At 35.5% G+C, this 27,760-nt stretch overlaps 1 protein-coding gene across 1 annotated transcript in view; it reads right to left on the bottom strand.

Moving 5' to 3' along the window:
* yjefn3 (YjeF N-terminal domain containing 3) overlaps positions 1 to 27,760 on the bottom strand; it is a 60,185-nt gene that overhangs the window by 7,768 nt on the left and 24,657 nt on the right. The window contains exons 2-3 of the mRNA XM_056379020.1: positions 23,590 to 23,698; positions 16,153 to 16,263 (exon numbers count right to left, since the gene is read on the bottom strand). Of these exons, the coding sequence (XP_056234995.1) occupies positions 16,153 to 16,263; positions 23,590 to 23,698 (220 nt within the window). The remainder of the gene's footprint in view (positions 1 to 16,152; positions 16,264 to 23,589; positions 23,699 to 27,760) is intronic.

The raw sequence follows: 27,760 nt of genomic DNA, 5'->3' as shown, positions 1-27,760 counted from the left end.
GACGTCTTATGCTTTGCTATACTATGATGCTTTTTGACGTTTTTATGCCTTAATATACTATGACTTTTTTTGACATTTTCATGCCATGTTATACTATGACGTCTTATGCCTTGCTATACTATGACGTTTTTTGACGTTTTGAAATCTTATTATACCATGATGTTTTTTGACATTTTTATGCCTTATTATACTATGACATTCTTTTACGTTTTTATGCATTGCTATACTATGACATTTTTTGACGTTTTTATGCCTTGCTATACTATGACTTTTTTTGACATTTTCATGCCATGCTATACTATGACGTTTTATGCATTGCTATACTATAACTTTTTTTGACATTTTCATGCCATGCTATACTATGACGTTTTATGCCTTGCTATACTATGACGTTTTTTGACGTTTTTATGCCTTAATATACTATGACTTTTTTGACATTTTCATGCCATGCTATACTATGATGTTTTATGCCTTGCTACACTCTGACCTTTTTTGATGTTTTGAAATCTTATTATACCATGATGTTTTTTGACATTTTTATGCCTTATTATACTATGACATTCTTTTACGTTTTTATGCATTGCTATACTATGACATTTTTTGACGTTTTTATGCCTTGCTATACTATGACTTTTTTTGACATTTTCATGCCATGCTATACTATGACGTTTTATGCATTGCTATACTATAACTTTTTTTGACATTTTCATGCCATGCTATACTATGACGTTTTATGCCTTGCTATACTATGACGTTTTTTGACGTTTTTATGCCTTAATATACTATGACTTTTTTTGACACTTTCATGCCATGTTATACTATGACGTCTTATGCCTTGCTATACTATGACGTCTTATGCTTTGCTATACTATGATGCTTTTTGACGTTTTTATGCCTTAATATACTATGACTTTTTTTGACATTTTCATGCCATGTTATACTATGACGTCTTATGCCTTGCTATACTATGACGTTTTTTGACGTTTTTATGCCTTAATACACTATGATGTTTTTTGACATTTCTATGCCATGCTATACTATGACATTTCTTGAGTTTTTTTTGCCTTAATATACTATGACTTTTTTTGACATTTTCATGCCACGCTATACTATAACGTTTTATGCCTTGCTATACTATGACGTTTTTTGACGTTTTTATGCCTTTCTATCCTATGACGTTATTCGACGTTTTTATGACTTACTACACCACAACCTTTTTATGCCTTTCTATTCCTGGATGATTTTGTTTATTACTAAAAAAGAAATTTTATGATTACCACCATGGAGCAGTGGTTGCAACTGTTGCCTAATGATCAGACACTTGTGGGTTCAATTCTCAGTCATGCAATGATGCTTTTATCTCTTCATGTTTTTTGACATGTTCATGCCATATTATACTGTGACATTTTTGACGTTTTTATGCCTTGCTATACTATGACTTTTTTTGCCATTTTCATGCCATGCTATATTATGACGTTTTATGCCTTGCTATACTATGACTTTTTTTGACGTTTTATGCCTTAATATACTATGACTTTTTTTGACATTTTCATGCCATGTTATACTATGACGTCTTATGCCTTGCTATACTATGACGTTTTTTGACGTTTTTATGCCTTAATACACTATGATGTTTTTTGACATTTCTATGCCATGCTATACTATGACATTTCTTGAGTTTTTTTTGCCTTAATATACTATGACTTTTTTTGACATTTTCATGCCACGCTATACTATAACGTTTTATGCCTTGCTATACTATGACGTTTTTTGACGTTTTTATGCCTTTCTATCCTATGACGTTATTCGACGTTTTTATGACTTACTACACCACAACCTTTTTATGCCTTTCTATTCCTGGATGATTTTGTTTATTACTAAAAAAGAAATTTTATGATTACCACCATGGAGCAGTGGTTGCAACTGTTGCCTAATGACCAGACACTTGTGGGTTCAATTCTCAGTCATGCAATGATGCTTTTATCTCTTCATGTTTTTTGACATGTTCATGCCATATTATACTGTGACATTTTTGACGTTTTTATGCCTTGCTATACTATGACTTTTTTTGCCATTTTCATGCCATGCTATATTATGACGTTTTATGCCTTGCTATACTATGACGTTTTTTGACGTTTTTATGCCTTAATATACTATGACTTTTTTTGACATTTTCATGCCATGCTATAATATGACGTCTTATGCCTTGCTATACTATGACGTTTTTTGACATTTTTATGCCTTAATATACTATGACTTTTTTTAACACTTTCATACCATGCTATACTATGACGTCTTATGCCTTGCTATACTATGACGCTTTTTGACGTTTTTATGCCTTAATATACTATGACTTTTTTTGACATTTTCATGCCATGCTATACTATGACGTCTTATGCCTTGCTATACTATGACGTTTTTTGACGTTTTTATGCCTTAATATACTTTGACTTTTTTTGGCATTTTCATGCCATGCTATACTATGACGTCTTATGCCTTGCTATACTGTGACGTTTTTTGACATTTTTATGCCTTAATATACTATGACTTTTTTTGACATTTTCATGCCATGCTATACTATAACGTTTTATGCCTTGCTATACTATGACGTTTTTTGACATTTTATGCCTTGCTATCCTATGACGTTATTCGACGTTTTTATGACTTACTACACCACAGCCTTTTTATGCCTTTCTATTCTTGGATGATTTTGTTTATTACTAAAAAACAAATTTTATGATTACCACCATGGAGCAGTGGTTGTAACTGTTGCATAATGACCAGTAGGTTGTGGGTTCAATTCCCAGTCATAGCATGATGCTTTTATCTCTTCATGTTTTTTGACATGTTCATGCCATATTGTACTGCGACGTTTTTATGCATTGCTATACTATGACTTTTTTTGACATTTTCATGCCATGCTATACTATGACGTTTTATGCATTGCTACACTCTGACCTTTTTTGATGTTTTGAAATCTTATTATACCATGATGTTTTTTGACATTTTTATGCCTTATTGTACTATGACATTCTTTTACGTTTTAATGCATTGCTATACTATGACGTTTTTTGACGTTTTTATGCCTTGCTATACTATGACTTTTTTTGACACTTTCATGCCATGTTATACTATGACGTCTTATGCCTTGCTATACTATGATGCTTTTTGACGTTTTTATGCCTTTCTATCCTATGACGTTATTCGACGTTTTTATGACTTACTACACCACAACCTTTTTAATGCCTTTCTATTCTTGGATGATTTTGTTTATTACTAAAAAAGAAATTTTATGATTACCACCATGGAGCAGTGGTTGCAACTGTTGCCTAATGACCAGACACTTGTGGGTTCAATTCTCAGTCATGCAATGATGCTTTTATCTCTTCATGTTTTTTGACATTTTCATGCCATGCTATACTATGACGTTTTTTGACGTTTTTATGCCTTAATATACTTTGACTTTTTTTGGCATTTTCATGCCATGCTATACTATGACGTTTTATGCCTTGCTTTACTATGATGTTTTTTCACGTTTTTATGCCTTAATACACTATGATGTTTTTTGACATTTTTATGCCATGCTATACTATGACATTTTTTGATATTTTGAAATCTTATTATACTATGATGTTTTCTGACATTTTTATGCCTTATTATACTATGACGTTCTTTTACGTTTTAATGTGGTGCTATACTATGACGTTTTTTGACGTTTTTATGCCTTAATATACTATGACTTTTTTTGACATTTTCATGCCATGCTATAATATGACGTCTTATGCCATGCTATACTATGACGTTTTTTGACGTTTTTATGCCTTAATACACTATGATGTTTTTTGACATTTTTATGCCATGCTATACTATGACATTTCTTGAGTTTTTTTGTCTTAATATACTATGACTTTTTTTGACATTTTCATGCCACGCTATACTATAACGTTTTATGACTTGCTATACTATGACGTTTTTTTGACCTTTTTATGCCTTAATATACTATGACTTTTTTTGACATTTTCATGCCATTCTATACTATAACGTTTTATGCCTTGCTATACTATGACATTTTTTGACGTTTTTATGCCTTAATATACTATGACTTTTTTTGACATTTTTATGCCATGCTATACTATGACCTTTTTATGCATTGCTATACTATGACGTTTTTTGACGTTTTTATGCCTTAATATACTGTGACTTTTTTTTGACACTTTTATGCCATGCAATACTATGACGTTTTATGCCTTGCTTTACTATGATGTTTTTTCACGTTTTTATGCCTTAATATACTATGACTTTTTTTGACATTTTTATGCCATGCTTTACTATGACGTTTTATGCATTGCTATACTATGACGTTTTTTGACGTTTTTATGCCTTAATATACTTTGACTTTTTTTGGCATTTTCATGCCATGCTATACTATAACGTTTTATGACTTGCTATACTATGACCTTTTTATGCATTGCTATACTATGACGTTTTTTGACGTTTTTATGCCTTAATATACTGTGACTTTTTTTGACATTTTCACGCCATGCTATACTATGAAGTTTTATGCCTTGCTACACTCTGACCTTTTTTGATGTTTTTATGCCTTAATATACTGGGACTTTTTTTTGACATTTTCATGCAATGCTATACTATGACGTCTTATGCCTTGCTATACTATGACGTTTTTTGACGTTTTTATGCCTTGATATACTTTGACTTTTTTTGGCATTTTCATGCCATGCTATACTATGACGTCTTATGCCTTGCTATACTATGACGTTTTTTGACGTTTTTATGCCTTAATATACTGTGACTTTTTTTGACATTTTTATGCCATGCTATAGTCTCACATTTTATTGATGTTTTTATGCCCTCCTATACAGTGAGGTTTTTTGACATTTTTATCTCTTACTGTATCATGACATTTTGTGCCTTGCTATACTATGACGTTTTTTGACATTTTTATGCCTTATTATACTATGACATTCTGTGCCCCCCTATATAGTAAAGTTTTTTGACATTTTTATCTCTTACTGTATAATGACATTTTATGCCTTGCTATACTGTGACGTTTTATGAGTTTTTTATGCCTTAATATACTATGACTTTTTTTGACATTTTCATGCCATTCTATACTATAACGTTTTATGCCTTGCTATACTATGACATTTTTTGACGTTTTTATGCCTTAATATACTATGACTTTTTTTGACATTTTTATGCCATGCTATACTATGACCTTTTATGCATTGCTATACTATGACGTTTTTTGACGTTTTTATGCCTTAATATACTGTGACTTTTTTTTGACACTTTTATGCCATGCAATACTATGACGTTTTATGCCTTGCTTTACTATGATGTTTTTTCACGTTTTTATGCCTTAATATACTATGACTTTTTTTGACATTTTTATGCCATGCTTTACTATGACGTTTTATGCATTGCTATACTATGACGTTTTTTGACGTTTTTATGCCTTAATATACTTTGACTTTTTTTGGCATTTTCATGCCATGCTATACTATGACGTCTTATGCCTTGCTATACTATGACGTTTTTTGACGTTTTTATGCCTTAATATACTGTGACTTTTTTTGACATTTTCACGCCATGCTATACTATGAAGTTTTATGCCTTGCTACACTCTGACCTTTTTTGATGTTTTTATGCCTTAATATACTGGGACTTTTTTTTGACATTTTCATGCAATGCTATACTATGACGTCTTATGCCTTGCTATACTATGACGTTTTTTGACGTTTTTATGCCTTGATATACTTTGACTTTTTTTGGCATTTTCATGCCATGCTATACTATGACGTTTTTATGCCTTGCTATACTATGACGTTTTTTGACGTTTTTATGCCTTAATATACTGTGACTTTTTTTGACATTTTTATGCCATGCTATAGTCTCACATTTTATTGATGTTTTTATGCCCTCCTATACAGTGAGGTTTTTTGACATTTTTATCTCTTACTGTATCATGACATTTTGTGCCTTGCTATACTATGACGTTTTTTGACATTTTTATGCCTTATTATACTATGACATTCTGTGCCCCCCTATATAGTAAAGTTTTTTGACATTTTTATCTCTTACTGTATAATGACATTTTATGCCTTGCTATACTGTGACGTTTTATGAGTTTTTTATGCCTTTATATACTATGACTTTTTTTGACACTTTCATGCAATGCTATACTATGACATTTTTTGACATTTTTATGCCTTCCTATACAGTGAGGTTTTTTGACATTTTTATCCCTTACTGTATTATGACGTTTTATGCCTTGCATTACTATGACATTTTTTGAGTTTTTTATGCCTTAATATACTATGACTTTTTTTGGCACTTTCATGCCATGCTATACTATGACTTTCTTTTCCTTGCTATACTATGACATTTTTTGATGTTTTGAAATCTTATTATACTATGATGTTTTCTGACATTTTTATGCCTTATTATACTATGACGTTCTTTTACGTTTTAATGTGATGCTATACAATGACGTTTTTATGCCTTAATATACTGTGACTTTTTTTGAAACTTTCATGCCATTCTATACTATGACGTTTTATGCCTTGCTTTACTATGATGTTTTTTCATGTTTTTATGCCTTAATACACTATGATGTTTTTTGACATTTTTATGCCATGCTATACTATGACATTTTTTGATATTTTGAAATCTTATTATACTATGATGTTTTCTGACATTTTTATGCCTTATTATACTATGACGTTCTTTTACGTTTTAATGTGGTGCTATACTATGATGTTTTTATGCCTTAATATACTATGACTCTTTTTGACATTTTCATGCCAAGCTATAATATGACGTCTTATTCCATGCTATACTATAACGTTTTATGTCTTGCTATACTATGACGTTTTTTGACATTTTTATGCCTTAATATACTATGACTTTTTTTGACATTTTCATGCCATGTTATACTATGACGTCTTATGCCTTGCTATACTATGACGTCTTATGCCTTGCTATACTATGACGTCTTATGCCATGCTATATTATGACGTTTTTATGCCTTAATATACTATGACTTTTTTTGACATTTTCATGCCATGTTATACTATGACGTCTTATGCCTTGCCATACTATGACGTTTTTTGACGTTTTTATGCCTTAATACACTATGATGTTTTTTGACATTTTTATGCCATGCTATACTATGACATTTCTTGAGTTTTTTTTGCCGTAATATACTATGACTTTTTTTGACATTTTCATGCCATGTTATACTATGACGTCTTATGCCTTGCCATACTATGACGTTTTTTGACGTTTTTATGCCTTAATACACTATGATGTTTTTTGACATTTTTATGCCATGCTATACTATGACATTTCTTGAGTTTTTTTTGCCTTAATATACTATGACTTTTTTTGACATTTTCATGCCATTCTATACTATAACGTTTTATGCCTTGCTATACTATGACGTTTTTTGACGTTTTTATGCCTTTCTATCCTATGACGTTATTCGACGTTTTTATGACTTACTACACCACAACCTTTTTATGCCTTTCTATTCCTGGATGATTTTGTTTATTACTAAAAAAGAAATTTTATGATTACCACCATGGAGCAGTGGTTGCAACTGTTGCCTAATGACCAGACACTTGTGGGTTCAATTCTCAATCATGCAATGATGCTTTTATCTCTTCATGTTTTTTGACATGTTCATGCCATATTATACTGTGACATTTTTGACGTTTTTATGCCTTGCTATACTATGACTTTTTTTGACATTTTCATGCCATGTTAGACTATGACGTCTTATGCCTTGCTATACTATGACGTTTTTTGACGTTTTTATGCCTTAATACACTATGATGTTTTTTGACATTTTTATGCCATGCTATACTATGACATTTCTTGAGTTTTTTTTGCCTTAATATACTATGACTTTTTTTGACATTTTCATGCCACGCTATACTATAACGTTTTATGCCTTGCTATACTATGACGTTTTTTGACATTTTATGCCTTGCTATCCTATGACGTTATTCGACGTTTTTATGACTTACTACACCACAACCTTTTTATGCCTTTCTATTCCTGGATGATTTTGTTTATTACTAAAAAAGAAATTTTATGATTACCACCATGGAGCAGTGGTTGCAACTGTTGCCTAATGACCAGACACTTGTGGGTTCAATTCTCAGTCATGCAATGATGCTTTTATCTCTTCATGTTTTTTGACTTGTTCATGCCATATTATACTGTGACATTTTTGACGTTTTTATGCCTGGCTATACTATGACTTTTTTTGCCATTTTCATGCCATGCTATATTATGACGTTTTATGCCTTGCTTTACTATGATGTTTTTTCACGTTTTTATGCCTTAATACACTATGATGTTTTTTGACATTTTTATGCCATGCTATACTATGACATTTTTTGATATTTTGAAATCTTATTATACTATGATGTTTTCTGACATTTTTATGCCTTATTATACTATGACGTTCTTTTACGTTTTAATGTGGTGCTATACTATGACGTTTTTTGACGTTTTTATGCCTTAATATACTATGACTTTTTTTGACATTTTCATGCCATGCTATAATATGACGTCTTATGCCATGCTATACTATGACGTTTTTTGACGTTTTTATGCCTTAATACACTATGATGTTTTTTGACATTTTTATGCCATGCTATACTATGACATTTCTTGAGTTTTTTTGTCTTAATATACTATGACTTTTTTTGACATTTTCATGCCACGCTATACTATAACGTTTTATGACTTGCTATACTATGACGTTTTTTGACGTTTTTATGCCTTAATATACTATGACTTTTTTTGACATTTTCATGCCATTCTATACTATAACGTTTTATGCCTTGCTATACTATGACATTTTTTGACGTTTTTATGCCTTAATATACTATGACTTTTTTTGACATGCTATACTATGACATTTTTTTGACATTTTATGCCTTTCTATCCTATGACGTTATTCGACGTTTTTATGACTTACTACACCACAACCTTTTTATGCCTTTCTATTCTTGGATGATTTTCTTTATTACTAAAAAAGAAATTTTATGATTACCACCATGGAGCAGTGGTTGCAACTGTTGCCTAATGACCAGAAGGTTGTGGGTTCAATTCCCAGTCATGTAATGATGTTTTTATCTCTTCATGTTTTTTGACATGTTCATGCCATATTATACTGTGACATTTTTGACGTTTTTATGCCTTGCTATACTGTGACTTTTTTGACATTTTCATGCCATGCTATACTATGATGTTTTATGCCTTGCTACACTCTGACCTTTTTTGATGTTTTTATGCCTTAATATACTATGACTTTTTTTGACATTTTTATGCCATGCTATACTATGACCTTTTATGCATTGCTATACTATGACGTTTTTTGACGTTTTTATGCCTTAATATACTGTGACTTTTTTTTGACACTTTTATGCCATGCAATACTATGACGTTTTATGCCTTGCTTTACTATGATGTTTTTTTCACGTTTTTATGCCTTAATATACTATGACTTTTTTTGACATTTTTATGCCATGCTTTACTATGACGTTTTATGCATTGCTATACTTTGACGTTTTTTGACGTTTTTATGCCTTAATATACTTTGACTTTTTTTGGCATTTTCATGCCATGCTATACTATGATGTCTTATGCCTTGCTATACTATGACGTTTTTTGACGTTTTTATGCCTTAATACACTATGATGTTTTTTGACATTTTTATGCCATGCTATACTATGACATTTCTTGAGTTTTTTTGTCTTAATATACTATGACTTTTTTTGACATTTTCATGCCACGCTATACTATAACGTTTTATGACTTGCTATACTATGACGTTTTTTGACGTTTTTATGCCTTAATATACTATGACTTTTTTTGACATTTTCATGCCATTCTATACTATAACGTTTTATGCCTTGCTATACTATGACATTTTTTGACGTTTTTATGCCTTAATATACTATGACTTTTTTTGACATGCTATACTATGACATTTTTTTGACATTTTATGCCTTTCTATCCTATGACGTTATTCGACGTTTTTATGACTTACTACACCACAACCTTTTTATGCCTTTCTATTCTTGGATGATTTTCTTTATTACTAAAAAAGAAATTTTATGATTACCACCATGGAGCAGTGGTTGCAACTGTTGCCTAATGACCAGAAGGTTGTGGGTTCAATTCCCAGTCATGTAATGATGTTTTTATCTCTTCATGTTTTTTGACATGTTCATGCCATATTATACTGTGACATTTTTTGACGTTTTTATGCCTTGCTATACTGTGACTTTTTTGACATTTTCATGCCATGCTATACTATGATGTTTTATGCCTTGCTACACTCTGACCTTTTTTGATGTTTTTATGCCTTAATATACTATGACTTTTTTTGACATTTTTATGCCATGCTATACTATGACCTTTTATGCATTGCTATACTATGATGTTTTTTGACGTTTTTATGCCTTAATATACTGTGACTTTTTTTTGACACTTTTATGCCATGCAATACTATGACGTTTTATGCCTTGCTTTACTATGATGTTTTTTCACGTTTTTATGCCTTAATATACTATGACTTTTTTTGACATTTTTATGCCATGCTTTACTATGACGTTTTATGCATTGCTATACTTTGACGTTTTTTGACGTTTTTATGCCTTAATATACTGTGACTTTTTTTGACATTTTCATGCCATGCTATACTATGATGTTTTTATGCCTTGCTATACTATGACGTTTTTTGACGTTTTTATGCCTTAATATACTGTGACTTTTTTTGACATTTTCACGCCATGCTATACTATGAAGTTTTATGCCTTGCTACACTCTGACCTTTTTTGATGTTTTTATGCCTTAATATACTGGGACTTTTTTTTGACATTTTCATGCAATGCTATACTATGACGTCTTATGCCTTGCTATACTATGACGTTTTTTGACGTTTTTATGCCTTAATATACTGTGACTTTTTTTGACATTTTTATGCCATGCTATAGTCTCACATTTTATTGATGTTTTTATGCCCTCCTATACAGTGAGGTTTTTTGACATTTTTATCTCTTACTGTATCATGACATTTTATGCCTTGCTATACTATGACGTTTTTTGACATTTTTATGCCTTATTATACTATGACATTCTCTGCCCCCCTATATAGTAAAGTTTTTTGACATTTTTATCTCTTACTGTATAATGACATTTTATGCCTTGCTATACTGTGACGTTTTATGAGTTTTTTATGCCTTTATATACTATGACTTTTTTTGACACTTTCATGCAATGCTATACTATGACATTTTTTGACATTTTTATGCCTTCCTATACAGTGAGGTTTTTTGACATTTTTATCCCTTACTGTATTATGATGTTTTATGCCTTGCATTACTATGACATTTTTTGAGTTTTTTATGCCTTAATATACTATGACTTTTTTTGGCACTTTCATGCCATGCTATACTATGACTTTCTTTTCCTTGCTATACTATGACATTTTTTGATGTTTTGAAATCTTATTATACTATGATGTTTTCTGACATTTTTATGCCTTATTATACTATGACGTTCTTTTACGTTTTAATGTGATGCTATACAATGACGTTTTTATGCCTTAATATACTATGACTTTTTTTGACATTTTCATGCCATGCTATAATATGACGTCTTATGCCTTGCTATACTATGACCTTTTTTGATGTTTTTATGCCTTAATATACTATGACTTTTTTTGACATTTTTATGCCATGCTATAGTCTCACATTTTATTGACGTTTTTATGCCATGCTATACTATGACCTTTTATGCATTGCTATACTATGACGTTTTTTGACGTTTTTATGCCTTAATATACTATGACTTTTTTTGGCACTTTCATGCCATGCTATACTATGACATTTTTTGATGTTTTGAAGTCTTATTATACTATGATGTTTTTTGACATTTTTATGCCTCATTATACTATGACGTTCTTTTACGTTTTTATGTCATGCTATACTATGACGTTTTTATGCCTTAATATACAATTACATTTTTTGACATTTTTATGCTATGTAATGCTATGACGTTTTATGCCTTGCTATACTATGACATTTTTTTACGTTTTTGTGCTTTAATATACTATGACGTTTTTTGACATTTTCATGCCATGTAATACTATGACGTTTTATGCCTTGTTATACTATGACGTTTTTTGACGTTTTTATGCCTTAATATACAATTACATTTTTGACATTTTTATGCCATGCTATGCTATGACATTTTTTGATGTTTTGAAGTCTTATAATACTATGATGTTTTTTGACATTTTTATGCCTCATTATACTATGACGTTCTTTTACGTTTTTATGTCATGCTATACTATGACGTTTTGTGACGTCTTTATGCCTTAATATACTATGACTTTTTTTGACATTTTTATGCCATGCTATACTATGACTTTTTTTTAGTTTTTTATGCTTTAATATACTATGACGTTTTTTGACATTTTTATGACTTGCTAAACTATGACGTTTTTATTCTTTAATATAATATGAAGTTCTTTGACGTTTTATGCCATACTATACTATGACGTTTTGTGACGTTTTTATGCCTTAATATACTATTACTTTTTTGACATTTTCATGCCATGTAATGCTATGACATTTTATGCCTTGCTATACTATAACGTTTTGTGCCTTGCTATCCTACGATGTTTTTTCACGTTTTTATACCTTCCTATACTGTGAGGTTCTTTGACATTTTTATCCCTTACTGTACTATGACATTTTATGCCTTGCTATACTATGAAGTTATTTTGACATTTTTATGCTTTAATATACTATGACTTTTTTTGACATTTTCATGCCATGCTGTACTATGACATTTTATGCCTTGTTATACTATGACGTTTATTGACGTTTTTATGCCTTAATATACGATGACTTTTTTTGACATTTTTATGCCATGTAATACTATGACGTTTTATGCATTAATATACTATGACGTTTTTTGACGTTTTTATCTCTTACTGTATTATGACATTTTATGCCTTGCTATACTGTGACGTTTTTTGATGTTTTTATGCTTTAATATACTATGACGTTTTTTGACATTTTCATGCCATGTAATACTATGACGTTTTTTGCATTGCTATACTATGATGTTTTTATGCTTTAATATACTATGACTTTTTTATGACTTGCTATACTATGACGTTTATTGACGTTTTTATGCCTTAATATACGATGACTTTTTTGACATTTTTATGCAATGCGATACAATGAGATTTTTATGCCTTGCTATACTATGACGTTTTGTGACATTTTTATGCCTTAATATAGTATGACTTTTTTTCACATTTTTATGCCATGCTATACTATGACGTTTTGTGACATTTTTATGCCTTAATATAGTATGACTTTTTTTCACATTTTTATGCCATGCTATACTCGGATGTTTTTTAACATTTTTATGCCTTACTATACTATGACTTTCTTTTTTTTTTTATGTATATTTTTTGGGGCTTTTTATGCCTTTATGATACCACAGTTTGAAGTTTTGTGATGTTTTATGCCTTAATATACTATGACGCTTTTTGATGTTTTTTCCTTGTGTGGATTCTCCCCAGGTTTTTCGGCTTCCTGAGACAGTCCAAAGACATGCACATTAGGTTAATTGGCAAGTCTAATTAAGTTTTTATGCCTTGCTATACTATGATGTATAGAAATATAGAAAGGCCTTAAAAAAGTCGTAGTGAAGTGTAGTATTGTAAGGCATAAAAGGTCATTGTAAGGCATAAAAACGTCATAGTATAAATAAAGAAATACATAAATAGAGACTGCTCCTTCAAATGTGAGTGAGCTAGGAGGTGCCCTACAAAGGAAGTCATCTGTCAGGTCAGACAGAGCGCTGCCTCCTTGGGAATCCTGAACCAATCAAACCACCACAGCCACCGATCACCTGACGTCATATCCATCATGATCTCCGCGGAGCAAAGAGGCAAATACAATCTACTGTGTGTGTGTGTGTGTGTGTGTGTGTGTGTGTGTGTATGTGTGTGTGTGTGATTGAGTGAGTGTGTGTGTGTATGTGTGTCCCTCAGAGTTTGTCCTTGACCCGCTGTTACACAATCAAACAGTGTGTAACTAAGGAAGAGCTCACAATGACTGTCAGTGTCACAGAGCATGAACAGAGATGAGCTGTGAGATACAAACAAGCAGAGGGTACAGACAGGGCTTTTCCAGTTCGTGCTCTCCTCTAACAGGGTTACTCATCCTCACCTTGGCTGATGGTGTCTTGTAGTATTCTGTGCTTTTATACACAGCCCATTAGAAGTAAAGGGATGAGGTCTGCAGCACAATAAAGTATTTAACTGATGAAAAAATGTAAGTTTCAACAGGTAACAGTTTCAAATTTGAATCACGTACAGGAATAAAGCTGTTAAGGTGAATAATAAAGAATAGTGGGAGTTGGTTCATGCCAGTTATAACGTGACTAGCATCAGAAATGTGAAGTTTCCATGCAGTGACTGTATATAGAGCACATGTCCTAATAACATAACATCATGTCCACTTGTTTTACAGTCATATGAACAACACACTGGAACTAATGTGAAGAGTGCTTGTTTTTTTTCATCCAACATCAGCTTTGATCAAAGAATACCTGTGTCTTCTGGTATGCACCATTATATTTTTCCATATACCTAGCAGTGGAAATAATCAAAGATGCACGACAGACTCAGACACAACCTGATTTTGTGAACACGGACATCTTGTAGTGACGTGAGGAGCAAGTTGACCTGTTCGCCTGCAGCTGATCATTCATTTCTATGCTCTGTCTAATCACATTCGCAGCTCTGCATCAGGGTCTCATGGCTGTGCGAGCGTGCGTGTGCGTGTACGTGCATGTATGTGTGTGTTGATGTTTGTGTCTCACATGTATGCGTGCATGTCCTCATGCTGACAGGGATCACATCACACCATGAAAAACATACACTCTTACACCAGACTCACAGTCCAAAGTAAGTACTCAGGTTTCTGAAGTTAGAGCAAACTCGTACAAGTGTGGTCCCAATCGGCCTACTGTAATGTGCAGTCACTTCATGATAATAAAATTTTATTTATAGTACATTTCAAAAATACACAAGAAATGACAGATGCAGAAGGTAAAATCATTAGAAACGAAGCAAAAGAGATAAAATAGCAGACAAAACACATAAAAGATACATTAAAAAAAAAGAAAGAGGGAATCAATGTCCAACTGTTCAAAGTTTTTTCAGGTTAAGTTTTAGAGAAGCTCCTTATTCATTTCTGGAATACCAAGGTAAAATATATCTCCCTCAGAGCTGACCTCTGACCCTGTCCTTGGCCTTAAGATGAAAAAAAGACAGAGTGGGAGGCGAAAGGGGAGCGATAGACTCCACAGAGAACCATCAGCCCGCTTAAACAAAGTCTGTCTAACATGGTTTTAATCAGAACTATCAATGCTCTGTAAATCTATCATGTCAGACACATATGGTAAAGTGTACAGATGCATTCCTTTCTAAAGATCCCAAAAACACATTCATTGTTTCCCTTCCAATAAAGTCATAGACTGGGGCAGTCATAGACTATAGCACCATGCATTTAAATAAACTGCGCTGTGTAAAAAAAGATAGTCTTTCAGCTCCTGTCATGAGCTGTGATGCGTTTGGATAGCATGAGTCCTGCTTGCAAAATAACAATTTGTCTTGAATTGTCAGTTAGTATGTGGCCTGAAAGGCAGACATCATGGTCATGACATCATATCGTGGCTGCTGAGCGTAAGACACAGACAGCTTTAATGAGAGTAACAACAGCATGATCTCATGGCTGTCTGAGTGCCCTTGCAGAGAGGGTAATAGGATAAGTACTCTGAGCCTTTTACAGCAGCTGAAATGAAATTCTTTAAAGCGCAGAAGGCCTGTATAGGGGATCCCCTGTTAGTGCTGACCTAAGCTAAGATTGTTTCTTCGATTGTGATATCATGTCAGCACAAGACTCTTTACAATGTATCATTGTTGTGTTGTTGAATGTAGTAGGGATTTACTCTGCCGAAGCGTTGCTTTCATGCACTGTATTATTGGCTACACTAATGCAATTTGTATAGTAATTTACTTACAAATATGCGCAGGTGTCTGGCACACACCAGGCCAATGGAGCCATTTTGATCTGGACCACAGATCACCAGGACTGTTGGCTGCTTCTTTGCTAGAGAGCTGAGAGGGTAGGCCTGGTGGAGAGACAAAAGGAGAGGCAGACAAAGTAAGAAATGGGCTGATGATTGAGTGAATGGAAACATGTAAGAGATAGGGATAGAGGAGATGTACAGAAGAGAAAATAGAAAGGGTTATTGAGATAGAACAATAGCGAGATGAAAACAAGAGGAAGATCGATAGTCATCAGTATTCTGTATTATCCCTTGGATTTCAGACTTCTTATTCAGGGCAGGACATCCGATCTGTGCCCCGGCCTCTCCATCATATTCACAGTGCCTGACTGCAGCATGCCAGACATGCCAGACGAGGATGGAAATGGCACCAGCTCCATTGTCTCTTCCGTTTATGAAAAAAGGTCCGATCTCATTAAAATAACCCTGGCAGCAGTGGAAAAAATACCACTGTCCTCGCCATGGGATGCTTCCGTATATATAACCCACTTTCCGTCACAGCCCTGGCTGCAGCAGGCTGCTGGCATCTGCCTGGTTTACTGGCCGCACATTCCCTTGTAAATCACCCTGCACCTTTTTAAACGAGACAGGTATACGCCTGTGGAGCTGTCAACCAGAGTGGCTAATCTTCCATCTCCAACACCTAAACAGAAGTGCTGTGTGTGTGTGTGTGTGTGTGTGTGTGTGTGTGTGTGTGTGTGGTGTGTGTGTGTGTGTGTGTGTGTGTGTGTGTGAGAGAGAGAAAGAGAGAGAGTGTGTATGTGTGTACACTCAGTCATGATCATTACTGAAAGCCCCAGAGGTGTCTAGCTTCATTTTCCACAGATTTCCTTAATGCACAAAACTCATTGCCATATTACGGATTGTCGGATTGCTGATGCTTTCAGGGGTTTTTGTTCATTTTAACTGAGAGACAGAATTATTAGATTATACAAGAATGATTGTTCATCATTGTAAAGGTCACAGCATCATTTCCTAAACTAGAACTTGAACTGAGGAAGACAGTTCACACAGACTTCTAGAAATCTTGTCCAATTAGAGCCCAATAAATGTGTGTCAGACACACAGGCCGCAAGACGAATTAGCCCAGTTTTATCACTGTCATAAATAATCTGGGACTGGAGTTCACACTTACACTTCAGATTACAGCCCACAAATTACAGTGTGAGCATTTTGTAATTATGGGGCACATATTAAATAATTATAGGATATTGTTTTCATAGAACAAAACAAGAAGTCTTAATATAACCCATTGTATATTTATCAGGAATGTATACATGAATATTTATGTAACTTCTTTTTGACTTAGCGTATACTGTAAAAACAACTACAAGGCACAGAAACATAGTTGTGGTTGATTCAAAGAATATAACATGGTACACCTTTGAATCTACACATTTAATTAGCCCATCTAATAGGCTAGCAACACCTTTTGTTTTGTTTTCCTACAAGTATATAGTGAGTTTAAGTTAACTTATATCATTTTTTGTGTTTTCTCATAACAACATAACTGTACCCTATAATTATTTTGTAAGTGTCCTGTAATTCAAAAAGTAGTAATTTACAAGTTGTTGCCCTTTTATTACATGACTTTGCATCCCCTCTAAACCCTTTATTGCACAACATAATTATTTATAATGATTTTATATTATTATTATTATTACTGTTATAAGTGCACCATAATTACAAACTACTTATGCTATAATTTGTAGGATGTAAAATAACATGTTACATAATTTAAATTAAACTTTTTTGTGCTGGTTCACCCACTGTTGTTGATCCTCAATGAGCCTGAAATAGGTCGAAATATTTCCACCTTGCATAAAATCCATTAAATTCCACTTCCACCAATGTATTAGAGAAAGTTTGTATGGAGAAATAGGCCATTGCCTATGTTGGATAATTGGATATAACAAGACTCAGAGCACATTAACTAGAGCGATGAATCCAGGAGAAGAGACAGCAGCCGTTATCTCCATCATAACAGCTCAGATGAGAAATCATCACACAGACTCAGTGAGATGGAGGAGAGAGTGTTATGGTCGCTGAGGGCCACGGGGCCGATGGTAATATTAGGAAAGAGGAGCAGGGATTGATTGAGAGGAAAAGAGAGACAGGAGATAAAAACTAAAAGTGGATGACAGTGTCTTTCATTTTAATATCTAATGAGTGAGTTTCACTCTGTGTAACCTGATCTTAATGACACTTAATGACACATCTCACTGAGTTTTACAGTGGCACTCTGTGAATACGTATGTACTCTGTACATGTGTGGTATAATGTCAGGCTTTCTGTGCCGATCTGCTCCCTAGAGGGAAATGCCAACTGTAATTACTGCAACAGCTATTAAAGACTAAAAAGTGATGTCCCCTGCTGTTAACTCACCCATATACAGTAAGTGTTACAAGACTAAACTAAAACATCAAGAGACAAAAGAAGCAGCGGGGCGGTAGACTTAAAACTGCACCATCAAATGGTCCCACAGAGAATTACCGCCTGACTGGGCAGTTCTTAACAGATCTACAGAGCATGGTTTGATTTATTTTGGATCATTGTTTTGGTTTTCAGGCCCCCCATCTCCGCTCTCATCAGCCATCGTTCCACATGCAGCAGGAAGCAATTTTCAGCAAATTTCCTCTGATAAATCCACCACACCAAGTGTCAGACAGAAAATAGTTCAAGAGTACAATGAAAGTTGTTTTCCTCAGGAGTTGGTGGAAACCAGAGCACGGCTAAAAGGAGAGTGGATGTTGGACTTAAATTGATCTGGTGGAGAGAAACAAAACTCCAGTGAACTCCACGTCGACTGTATATCACTGTGTGTTTCAGCATACGCAAGTTCACATGAGAAGGTTTAATGACCTCCTCTCTGTGCTGAGGGCCACTGAGGAGGAGTGAGGATGATCGGTGATATCAGTGCTGGAGCCATTTTCTGCTGCTGGAGAAACCATTAGAGCCACACACTGTTGAAGGTGAGCGGCTATAAAGGGAGCAAGCTCGATCAATTCAGGCAGCGCTCTGATATGTTTTGAAGCGTTTGTCTCATCTCACTTGCCACAGAAGCTTAATACACTCTAACATTTTTTCTGATAGTGGACTTTAAAACTGACAAGTGAGTGGGTGACAGCAATTAGCAAAAGAGGAGACAGAGACCATTTCTAATGGGGTTCCAGTCTATGGTGACTGTGTTGTGTTGTTTGTTTGTTTTTTAATGGAAAGAATAAGGACTGCCAGGACAATCTTCAAGCAAATACTGATTCCATGACTACTTTAATCACCATATTAAAAACAACTTGTAAGTATGACCTAATTCTTCGTGCTTTAAGATGTGTTATACACTTTTAAAAAAAAAAACAGACAGCATTGCCAAAACACACTAACGCTGTGTGTACTTTCAGCCAATCGTAATGATAGCTTCCCCTCTCTCTATAAGCTTGTAAATAAAACTCTATAAACTCATAAAGTTTTTCAAATGTTTTCCAGTGTTTGAGATATTTATGATATTTTTGACATGTAGATTTCTACAAGTGCAGACAGATGGTTTATTGCATCTGTTGAGCAGGTTTCTGATCTGGTTGCTTCTTTTCATCTGCTCTCCTGCACAACTTCTGAAATTTTCTTTTTGTTTGCTTTAGTTTTCCTGACAGTACATATTATGACATTCAAGTCCCGCAGAGAACTGATACAATTTTTGAAAATAAAACATGTTTTCTATGAATCCATAGTTCTAACTTAAAACCACAGTACAGAAGAGGCCATACATATTTGTTATCAATAGCTTAACATTGGGAGGAACCCTTAGGAGTGGCTCCAATTAGCAGAGAGGTCGGAAGAGTGAAGGGTCTAGAGCAGAGCACTGCTAGGACCCCCCTCACACACACATACACACAGACACACACACACTCGAACACACACACACCTAAAAAATATAGCTGTCTTGATTGCACTTAGGTCTCTAAGGGAATACCCCTTTGAAATAAATGTTAAAGACACATGTGCCTTCAGCTCCAATCAATCTGAAACACACACTGAGCCTGAGAAAACATGATCAGGGTCCTAAAAACACAAATATACTCACATATGCAGAAAAATACTACGTTTAATATTGTATGAGAAGACCAAACTGAAGTCCAGGTGCTCCTGTAAGCTATAGGCTAATTTATTGCTGTGTGGTAACAAAAATGTCTCCTGTCTCCACTCAGGTGATGAAAAGCACCAGACTGATACAGGAACACACACACACACACACACACACACACACACACACACATACACACATACACACACAGTCTGGACCTGGTGGCTGTGGCAGCTGGAACAGTAGAAGGATTACTTACAGAAAACCTAAACCCTGTCTGGCAACCAGAGGTGTGTGTGTGTGTGTGTGTGTGTGTGTGTGTGTGTGTGTGTGTGTGTGTGTGTGTGTGTGTGTGTGTGTGTGTGTGTGTGTGTGACTGAGCCTGTGCTTGTTTGGTGGTATATGTGGAAGCCAGTAGCAGTAGGCCTGCAGTGAAATCAGTGAAATCAGACTGTCTGCATCTCCTTCTACTGTAATTTCCCTTAAATAGCAGTGATGTCATGTAAGCGGTAGCGTGCTGCTGGCGGCTGTGGGCAGCAACGATCCAGGGCGTCCAGGCCATGTTTGTCTAGTAAGGCTATGCTGGTGGTGGAGGGCCAGGCGTGGGGCCAGCAGCGGCTGATGATAATAGAGGGGAAGTGGATGTGGTGGGTTTAATCACACACTCTGAGGGGAGAACACAAAGTCTCTACTTCTGAGTGATGCTGCCATTCTGGCTGTCTCAAGTTTTATTTCTTTTTTTTCTTTTTCTTTCGCATGTTCCTCGTTTTCCGTGTCACACTCTTAAAACTGTTGCTGTTTTGTCTGTCTGTCACCCCCAGCCCCCGAGGATGTAATTGCTGTCTTAAGATCAACATTTATGAACGTAAACATTTACGACTATTCATAAGAATTCCCATAAAACTAGACCAGTTGAAATAATAAAATCAGCTCCAAGCATGAAAGCAGTAATGACTAATGTGTCACACTGAAACAGACACTAGCTAAACCGGCATTAATTGTTTTTTTGTTTTTGTTTTTGTTTTTGTTTTTGTTTTTTTTTGTTTTTGTTTTTGTTTTTGTTTTGGCCGCAGAGCAACAAGCTGTAATCACAACATCATCATATTAACACTTTATTAAATTAATATGATGCACATGTTATCAAAAGGTTGTCTTGTTTTACGCATTCCACAGACACAAAGCAATACTTACTCTTTTTAGCTCCAGCTTGGTCTCCTCCAAACTCTGAGGGAAGTATCTGGATTTTTAGTTGCTAAACGTTCAATTAGCTAGTTGCTAACTTTGTCTGTCTGTTCTTTTTGCTGAGCAGGTGGCACACAGTCTGATTTTAGAGCTATCTTACTTAAAACAGTTGCCTGCTACAGCTGGAATGGAGTTGATGAGAAACTGAAACAAAACTGTAAAGTTGTGCATCGGGAAACTATGAGCTGGAAGACGCTCAAAAGCTCCGTCTACCTGAGAGGAACAGCAGAGTTGGGTAACAATTCGCAGTGGGTTTGTCATTACAGGCGGCACCTTGCACATTACACATACTGATTTTGTGAATTGTTAACTAAAACATGTTAATTAATGTAGCTTTAAAGAGAACAGGCCATTGATATATTACTCTTATTCTATCAAATGTGCCACGAATCAACTAGATTTTCCTTGTTCTTGAGCAAACTTTAAACCATTGACATTATGTTGGTGTTTGGATGTATTTAAAAACATTTACACTGTAAAATAAAGTGTTCCTTATGTTTGTTGCCTGGCTGTGTTCTGAAGCTGGATGTTAAAGGTATCTCATCAAACTGCTGCGACCACTTTATCAGTGTGTTTTTTAACACATTTGTGTTTCCGCTCCTGTGTGTTTCTCTATGTCTTTGTCTCTTTCCCTCTTTTCCTCCTCATCCCTCTTCTTGACAGCAACACAAGGTTTCGTGTGTCTTATTGTTCAGACTCTTATTCATCACAGCCTGTTGAAGAGCCCACTAAGGAAACCAGCATGGCACTAAACCAAACCAGTGGTCTAGTCAAAGGGAACCACATGTGTGCACACACACACATACACACACACAGTCACACCAGAGAAGAGGAGCTGTGGTTCTGGACTGGAGGTGGTTGAGGGGAGCGGAGTGAGGCAGAGTGAGCTCAGGTGTTCTGCCCCGAGGTGAGACGCTCAAATGTTTGTAAGTAAATGTCACAGAAAGTTAGAACATTTCCTCCACATAATGATCAGGCATTTTGTATGTGAGTTAATGCAAATTAGGAAAGTGTAAGTAGCAGCAGCTGTGACTTATTGCCCTTTTTTAAAATCGAACAGTCGCACCAGGATCTCTCTTGGTTTTGTGATGATTACTGATGCAGACACATACTGTGCAGCAGCTTTGCTAAACAAAAAAGAAAAACCCTTTAGAAATGGTTTGTTGAGTGATATACAATGTAGGCTATTAAACGGATTTGCACAGGAGTGGGTTGATTGAGGCCACAGTTTGATTTTATTTGACTCGAGCTTGTAACAGTGGGTTTGTATTGGCTGGTTTTATGCAGAAAAGCGACATAATTGGAAAAATTTGCATGACCTCCTTTGATTTGGCAATTTTTTTTTTTCAAAAACATTATGTGGATCCGGAAAAATTGCAAGCTCTCTCAGAGAAAAGGATTGATTGAATTTGTGTTAATCCTACATGATGGTTGAAAGGACTCATTTAAAAAAAGCTGTGTGACATTTCCAAACAATTACTAAATGTTTGTACTGTTGAACTTTGCTTTTTCATTTGCAATAAAAACACACAGGAGCAGAAGAAAAGATTAAACAGTTTAACTCACGGAAAACACATGACAAAATATATGATAAATAAATTGGAATCGCTGGTGTTACTGTACAGAAGGAGTAGCGCTTAACACACACTAAAATGCACACACAAACACACACACACACACACACACACACACACACACAGCACAGTAAATGGCAACCACTGCTCAGTGCTTGGTGCCGCCGGTTTAATGGTCCAAAGAAAAGAGCTTTGGAGGCGTAACAGCACATTCAGGCAGGGATTCATTTCACAATAAAACAAAACTGCTGTATAAAGGTACTGGAATTATGTTATTTGTCTCAACGTTGATTTATAGTGATAGTATGGGATTGGATCAGACCACACAACTATGGAAGGATAGAGATTATGAATGACTTTTGAAACAGGAAAAGAGTTGGCCTCATGCTGTGTTCTGCTTCATACTTACAGTACAGTAGGGATACAAAGCCAAAGACAAATAAAGACAGACAGACTAAGAACGAAGTAGGTCTGGAAGACAGAAGTTGTACAGACCCTGGTGATGGCGAGGGCGCATGCTTGTCCCCAGATCTCTATCAGCTGCTGTTGTCCAAACCTGTAGTCCCTCAGTAGCTCTGTCTCGATAGCTGTCATCTCCCCTTTACTGTCAGACACAGAACAACATATGGTTAGTCAGAGATATATCATGTTTGTTAATCATTATCATCCATAAAAACGTCAGCAGCATAACTATAGGTGGAGCTGCCCAGGGAGAAATGTGGACAGTGTTAAACATGTTTGTCTCCGGTCTGCTCATTAAAAGGCTTTGCACATAATTCATTATTTAGTCCAGCAGCAGAGATGCACTTAATCTAAAGTATCTATATGTGAGTCAAAGTGTAATTTCTGCCTGAACGTAAAGTGATGGACAAACCAACGGCCGGACAAACAGACAAACTTTCGGTGATATTTACTTTCATTTCAATTCAATTTCAATTTTATATTTTCGCTCATTTAGGTTTACAACCACCACTGTTTGATTTCTGACATACAGTGGGGTCCAAATGTCTTTCACTTGAATGGAACATAATTTCTAGATGAAGAGTGCACATTCAGTTAATGTTGAATTTTCAACACCTAAGTTCTGTATGTTTTTGTAATTGTCTTAACGTCATTCTCTTTCCTCGTCTTCCTTTTTTCTTGTTTTTGCTTTTTTTGTTTGTTAGTTTTTTTGGTCCACAGATTTCTGGTTACCATGTAAAAGATATGACTTATGTGGGGATCAGTGTTAAATGTCTTTAGTTTGGGAAGATAGCCTCTTTCTTTGTGTATTTTTTTATCTAATTTTGTTTAGTTGATCAAATTTACTTTTGAAATATTTTGTTCATTTTATATATGGCTCATATTGAGTTTACTGGCAAACTGCCAGTGTAGTTTTCATTTGTAGTTATTTGTACATATTGCATTTTGTCCACAGCTCATCTGTTTAATTGGTTTGGACAGTCAGTATACTTTGTCATAGTTTTCCAACTGTTTGTCATTTAGCATTTAGTAAGTCACTCTGTTGCAGTTCAGTTTGCTGTATTTAGTGTACAGTCCAGTTTGCTGACTCACTTTAGGGCCCAATTTAGTCGATAATCACTTTGGTTTTGTTTGTTCTAATTTTAGAGGTATATAAAAACAGCTTTTTTCAAATCCAAAAACTTGTATCCTGTGTCTTGCTGCTTGGTCTCTAACAATGCCGTACACCAGCAATGCTCAGGCCAACACTACTAGGTGACTTTCAGATTTTACATGACACAAAATTATATATAATTGAATAATGCTACCAACAAAATAGTGAGGTACTGTATCATGTGCTAAAAAGGTAGCATGGACACAGCTAAATTGGTCTGCTTACATGCATACATGTTTAAGTGGTTGTCATATATCTGCTAAAGCAACAAGTGTGACCGGGTGGTTTTTAAGAGTTACTCCTACAAGTCAAGGTCTTCTCATAACAAAGGTTAACAGCCCCTGGGAAGTGTGGTCATGAAACTCAAAACAGAACACGTGAGTGATGAACTGAACTGTGGCTTTTACAGTAGCGTACATGAGCACGTGTCTGTGTGCACATGACCTGGCGTTCACGTGTTGTCTGTACAAGTTATTGTACCTGTAATTTATGTGTAATGTGTGTGTCTAATGTTCACATACAGTATGTTTGGTCTTCACCGATGCCACTGTGCTTCCTCTGGCTGCTGGCGACATGGTGACAGCGTGACTAACACTGCTGTACTCAAGCCTGCTGCTGTCGCTTTTAGCAAGGAGGGGTGTGTGTGTGTGTGTGTGTGTGTGTTTGTGTGACAAATGCAATTAGGACAGCACAGCAGTGGACAGGTGACAGACACTGCCACAGTGCTGTCACCTATTATTCAAAGTATGAAGAGCAGGAACAGGCCAAGGGAAATCAATCTGCTTTGTTCATTTCAGATCTGGTTCTGGTAACATCCCTATTACTCTACAGACACCTGGTGGACCTGCTCAGTACTGCGGCTCGAAACCTCGATGATGAAACAGCCACTTTACAACAATACTGGATGTCTTTTTCTTCTTTTTTTTTTCAATTCACTGTACTTCAAACTCCCTCAGAGAAAACTCTACAGCAGAGGGAATAAAGCAGCCGCTGAATTCATTCAAGTGAGAGTAGATGTTTGTGTCTAACCTATTGCCTAACCCAAGATCATTTATCGGACTCTTGGAGACCAATAAGAGCAGATGAGAGAAGGATCAATGCACAAAATCAATATTGTGCTTCTACTCAACACTGACTCAACAGAGTCACTCCACTCTGCCTCAAATCTTTACCTCTCATAGAAGATCAAGAGGTCTTTGTGTGCGCCTGCGTGTGTGCGTGCACGTGAGTGTTGCATCATTTGTGCCTCTTCTCATTATATAATATGTCAACATAATAAAAAATCCACAAAAAGGAAAAAGCAAATGTAACACACCAGATACCAAAATCTACTTTATATTCAACCACCACATACAATGGATTCATAATACTACACATTCAGACACATTAGAGTGCATGCAGATAAACAGAGCACTCAGACAAGAGATAAAGATGAACTGCACAACAGATTTCTGTTAAATGGCTTTGCAGAACTCTACAGAGATCTTCATTTTCAGCATATTTAAATACTCAATCACCATTGTTACAGTAATGGAAGAAATTTAGTCTTTTAAGCAGTAATAATACTATATTACGCTGCTGTGTCACAACAGCTTTATCCATTATGCAGGAAGAAAAACAAAGTACCACCATTACTGTTCTGTTTACGGTCAACAATTACAGTGAAGAACTGCGGCCTATCGAAACCTCTCGATTATCTCGTGTCCTTTTGTGTGTGAATATATTTATTTTTGTGTGTATGTATCTGTAAACATTTCTGTCATTTGTCTCTTTCTTTGTGGCAACAGTGTGAGTAATACAAAGCCTGCTTGTATTCCTTTTAGTTTCTTTTGAGACACAGAGGTGTGTGTGCGTGTGTGTGTGTGTGTGTGTGTGTGTGTGTGTGTGTGTGTGTGTGTGTGTGTGTGTGTGTGTGTGTTTGTTTGTGTCAGAAAGCCAGTGTTTCCAAGTGGGGCTTCTGGCATTTACCTGTGCCAGTGGAGCGACAGCAGCTGTCACCCACAGCTCACCTCAGGGATGTTTCCTGAGTCACTGTGACAAGTTGATCTTTGGAAAGTTCACCTCAGTCCACAGGGTTCGCTCTGTGTTTCTCTGCACCGCAGCTTCTTAGTTTTCACTGAGCTGAACTGATTCTACGAGAGGATGGGCTCTTTCATCATAGAGGGGAAACCTTATTTGTATAAAAATAAATAAATCCCAAATCTACAGTATGTGTTGTTGGTTTTGGGTGTAGAACCATCACAGTAACAGTTAACATTACTGACGGAGCAAAGTGCTGTGGGGGTGCAGCTGCTAGTTTTAACCGGGAGGCTCTGCCACAAGAGAGCAGCAGTGTTTCAAGACGGCGGTTTCATGCCACACACTGCATGTCTTTCCAATTAATTACCATCTCTGATCATGTTTATTGTAGTTTTTATTCAAGCATTTACCTACCTGAAGCTACAGAGGGAAAACCCAATGTAACCATTTCTGATTAGCATTTAAATGTGCAAGAAATCTGCTCAAAGCTTCAACATCAAATTGAGTCAAAGGGAAAGGAGGTATGCAGATATAACCCAGTTCTTGATTTTGAAAATATGTAGGCGTGAGCACGTGAGTGTGTGCAGCAGCAGCTTCTGATGCAACTGTAGCCACAGCGATGCAGCAGCCAGCCGCATCTCCCCGGAGGTAGAGATGATTTCCCCATGCTGGGTGTGACATGCTTCTGCAATGTGTCACCTTCATTGTAGCACTGCTCAAATGTGATCACAACCCGCTTAATGAGTCTGTTTACCTTACACATGAGATCAGGCCAAATGAAACTTTAATGGTACCTTTGGGAATAATCAGGACAGTGCAGCGGTAAATAATAATGATAGAGAAGTTTGGGAGTCATCAAAATATTAAAATGATTAAAAATAACATAATACAAATAGAGTTTAGCAGTGCCTGCTGTATGTAGAGAAAATGCTACGGTCAGACAAGAGAGGACACAACACACTAATGCAATCCAATGCAACAGCCCTGCCACAGACACAGTGAAAGCAGCACACAAACACACTATATTTATCA

Source organism: Seriola aureovittata, chromosome 6 (genome assembly GCF_021018895.1).
Source record: "Seriola aureovittata isolate HTS-2021-v1 ecotype China chromosome 6, ASM2101889v1, whole genome shotgun sequence".
Classification (NCBI taxonomy): domain Eukaryota; kingdom Metazoa; phylum Chordata; class Actinopteri; order Carangiformes; family Carangidae; genus Seriola; species Seriola aureovittata.
Note: the sequence above shows the minus strand (reverse complement) of the source record. Positions and strands in the feature narration are given on the sequence as shown.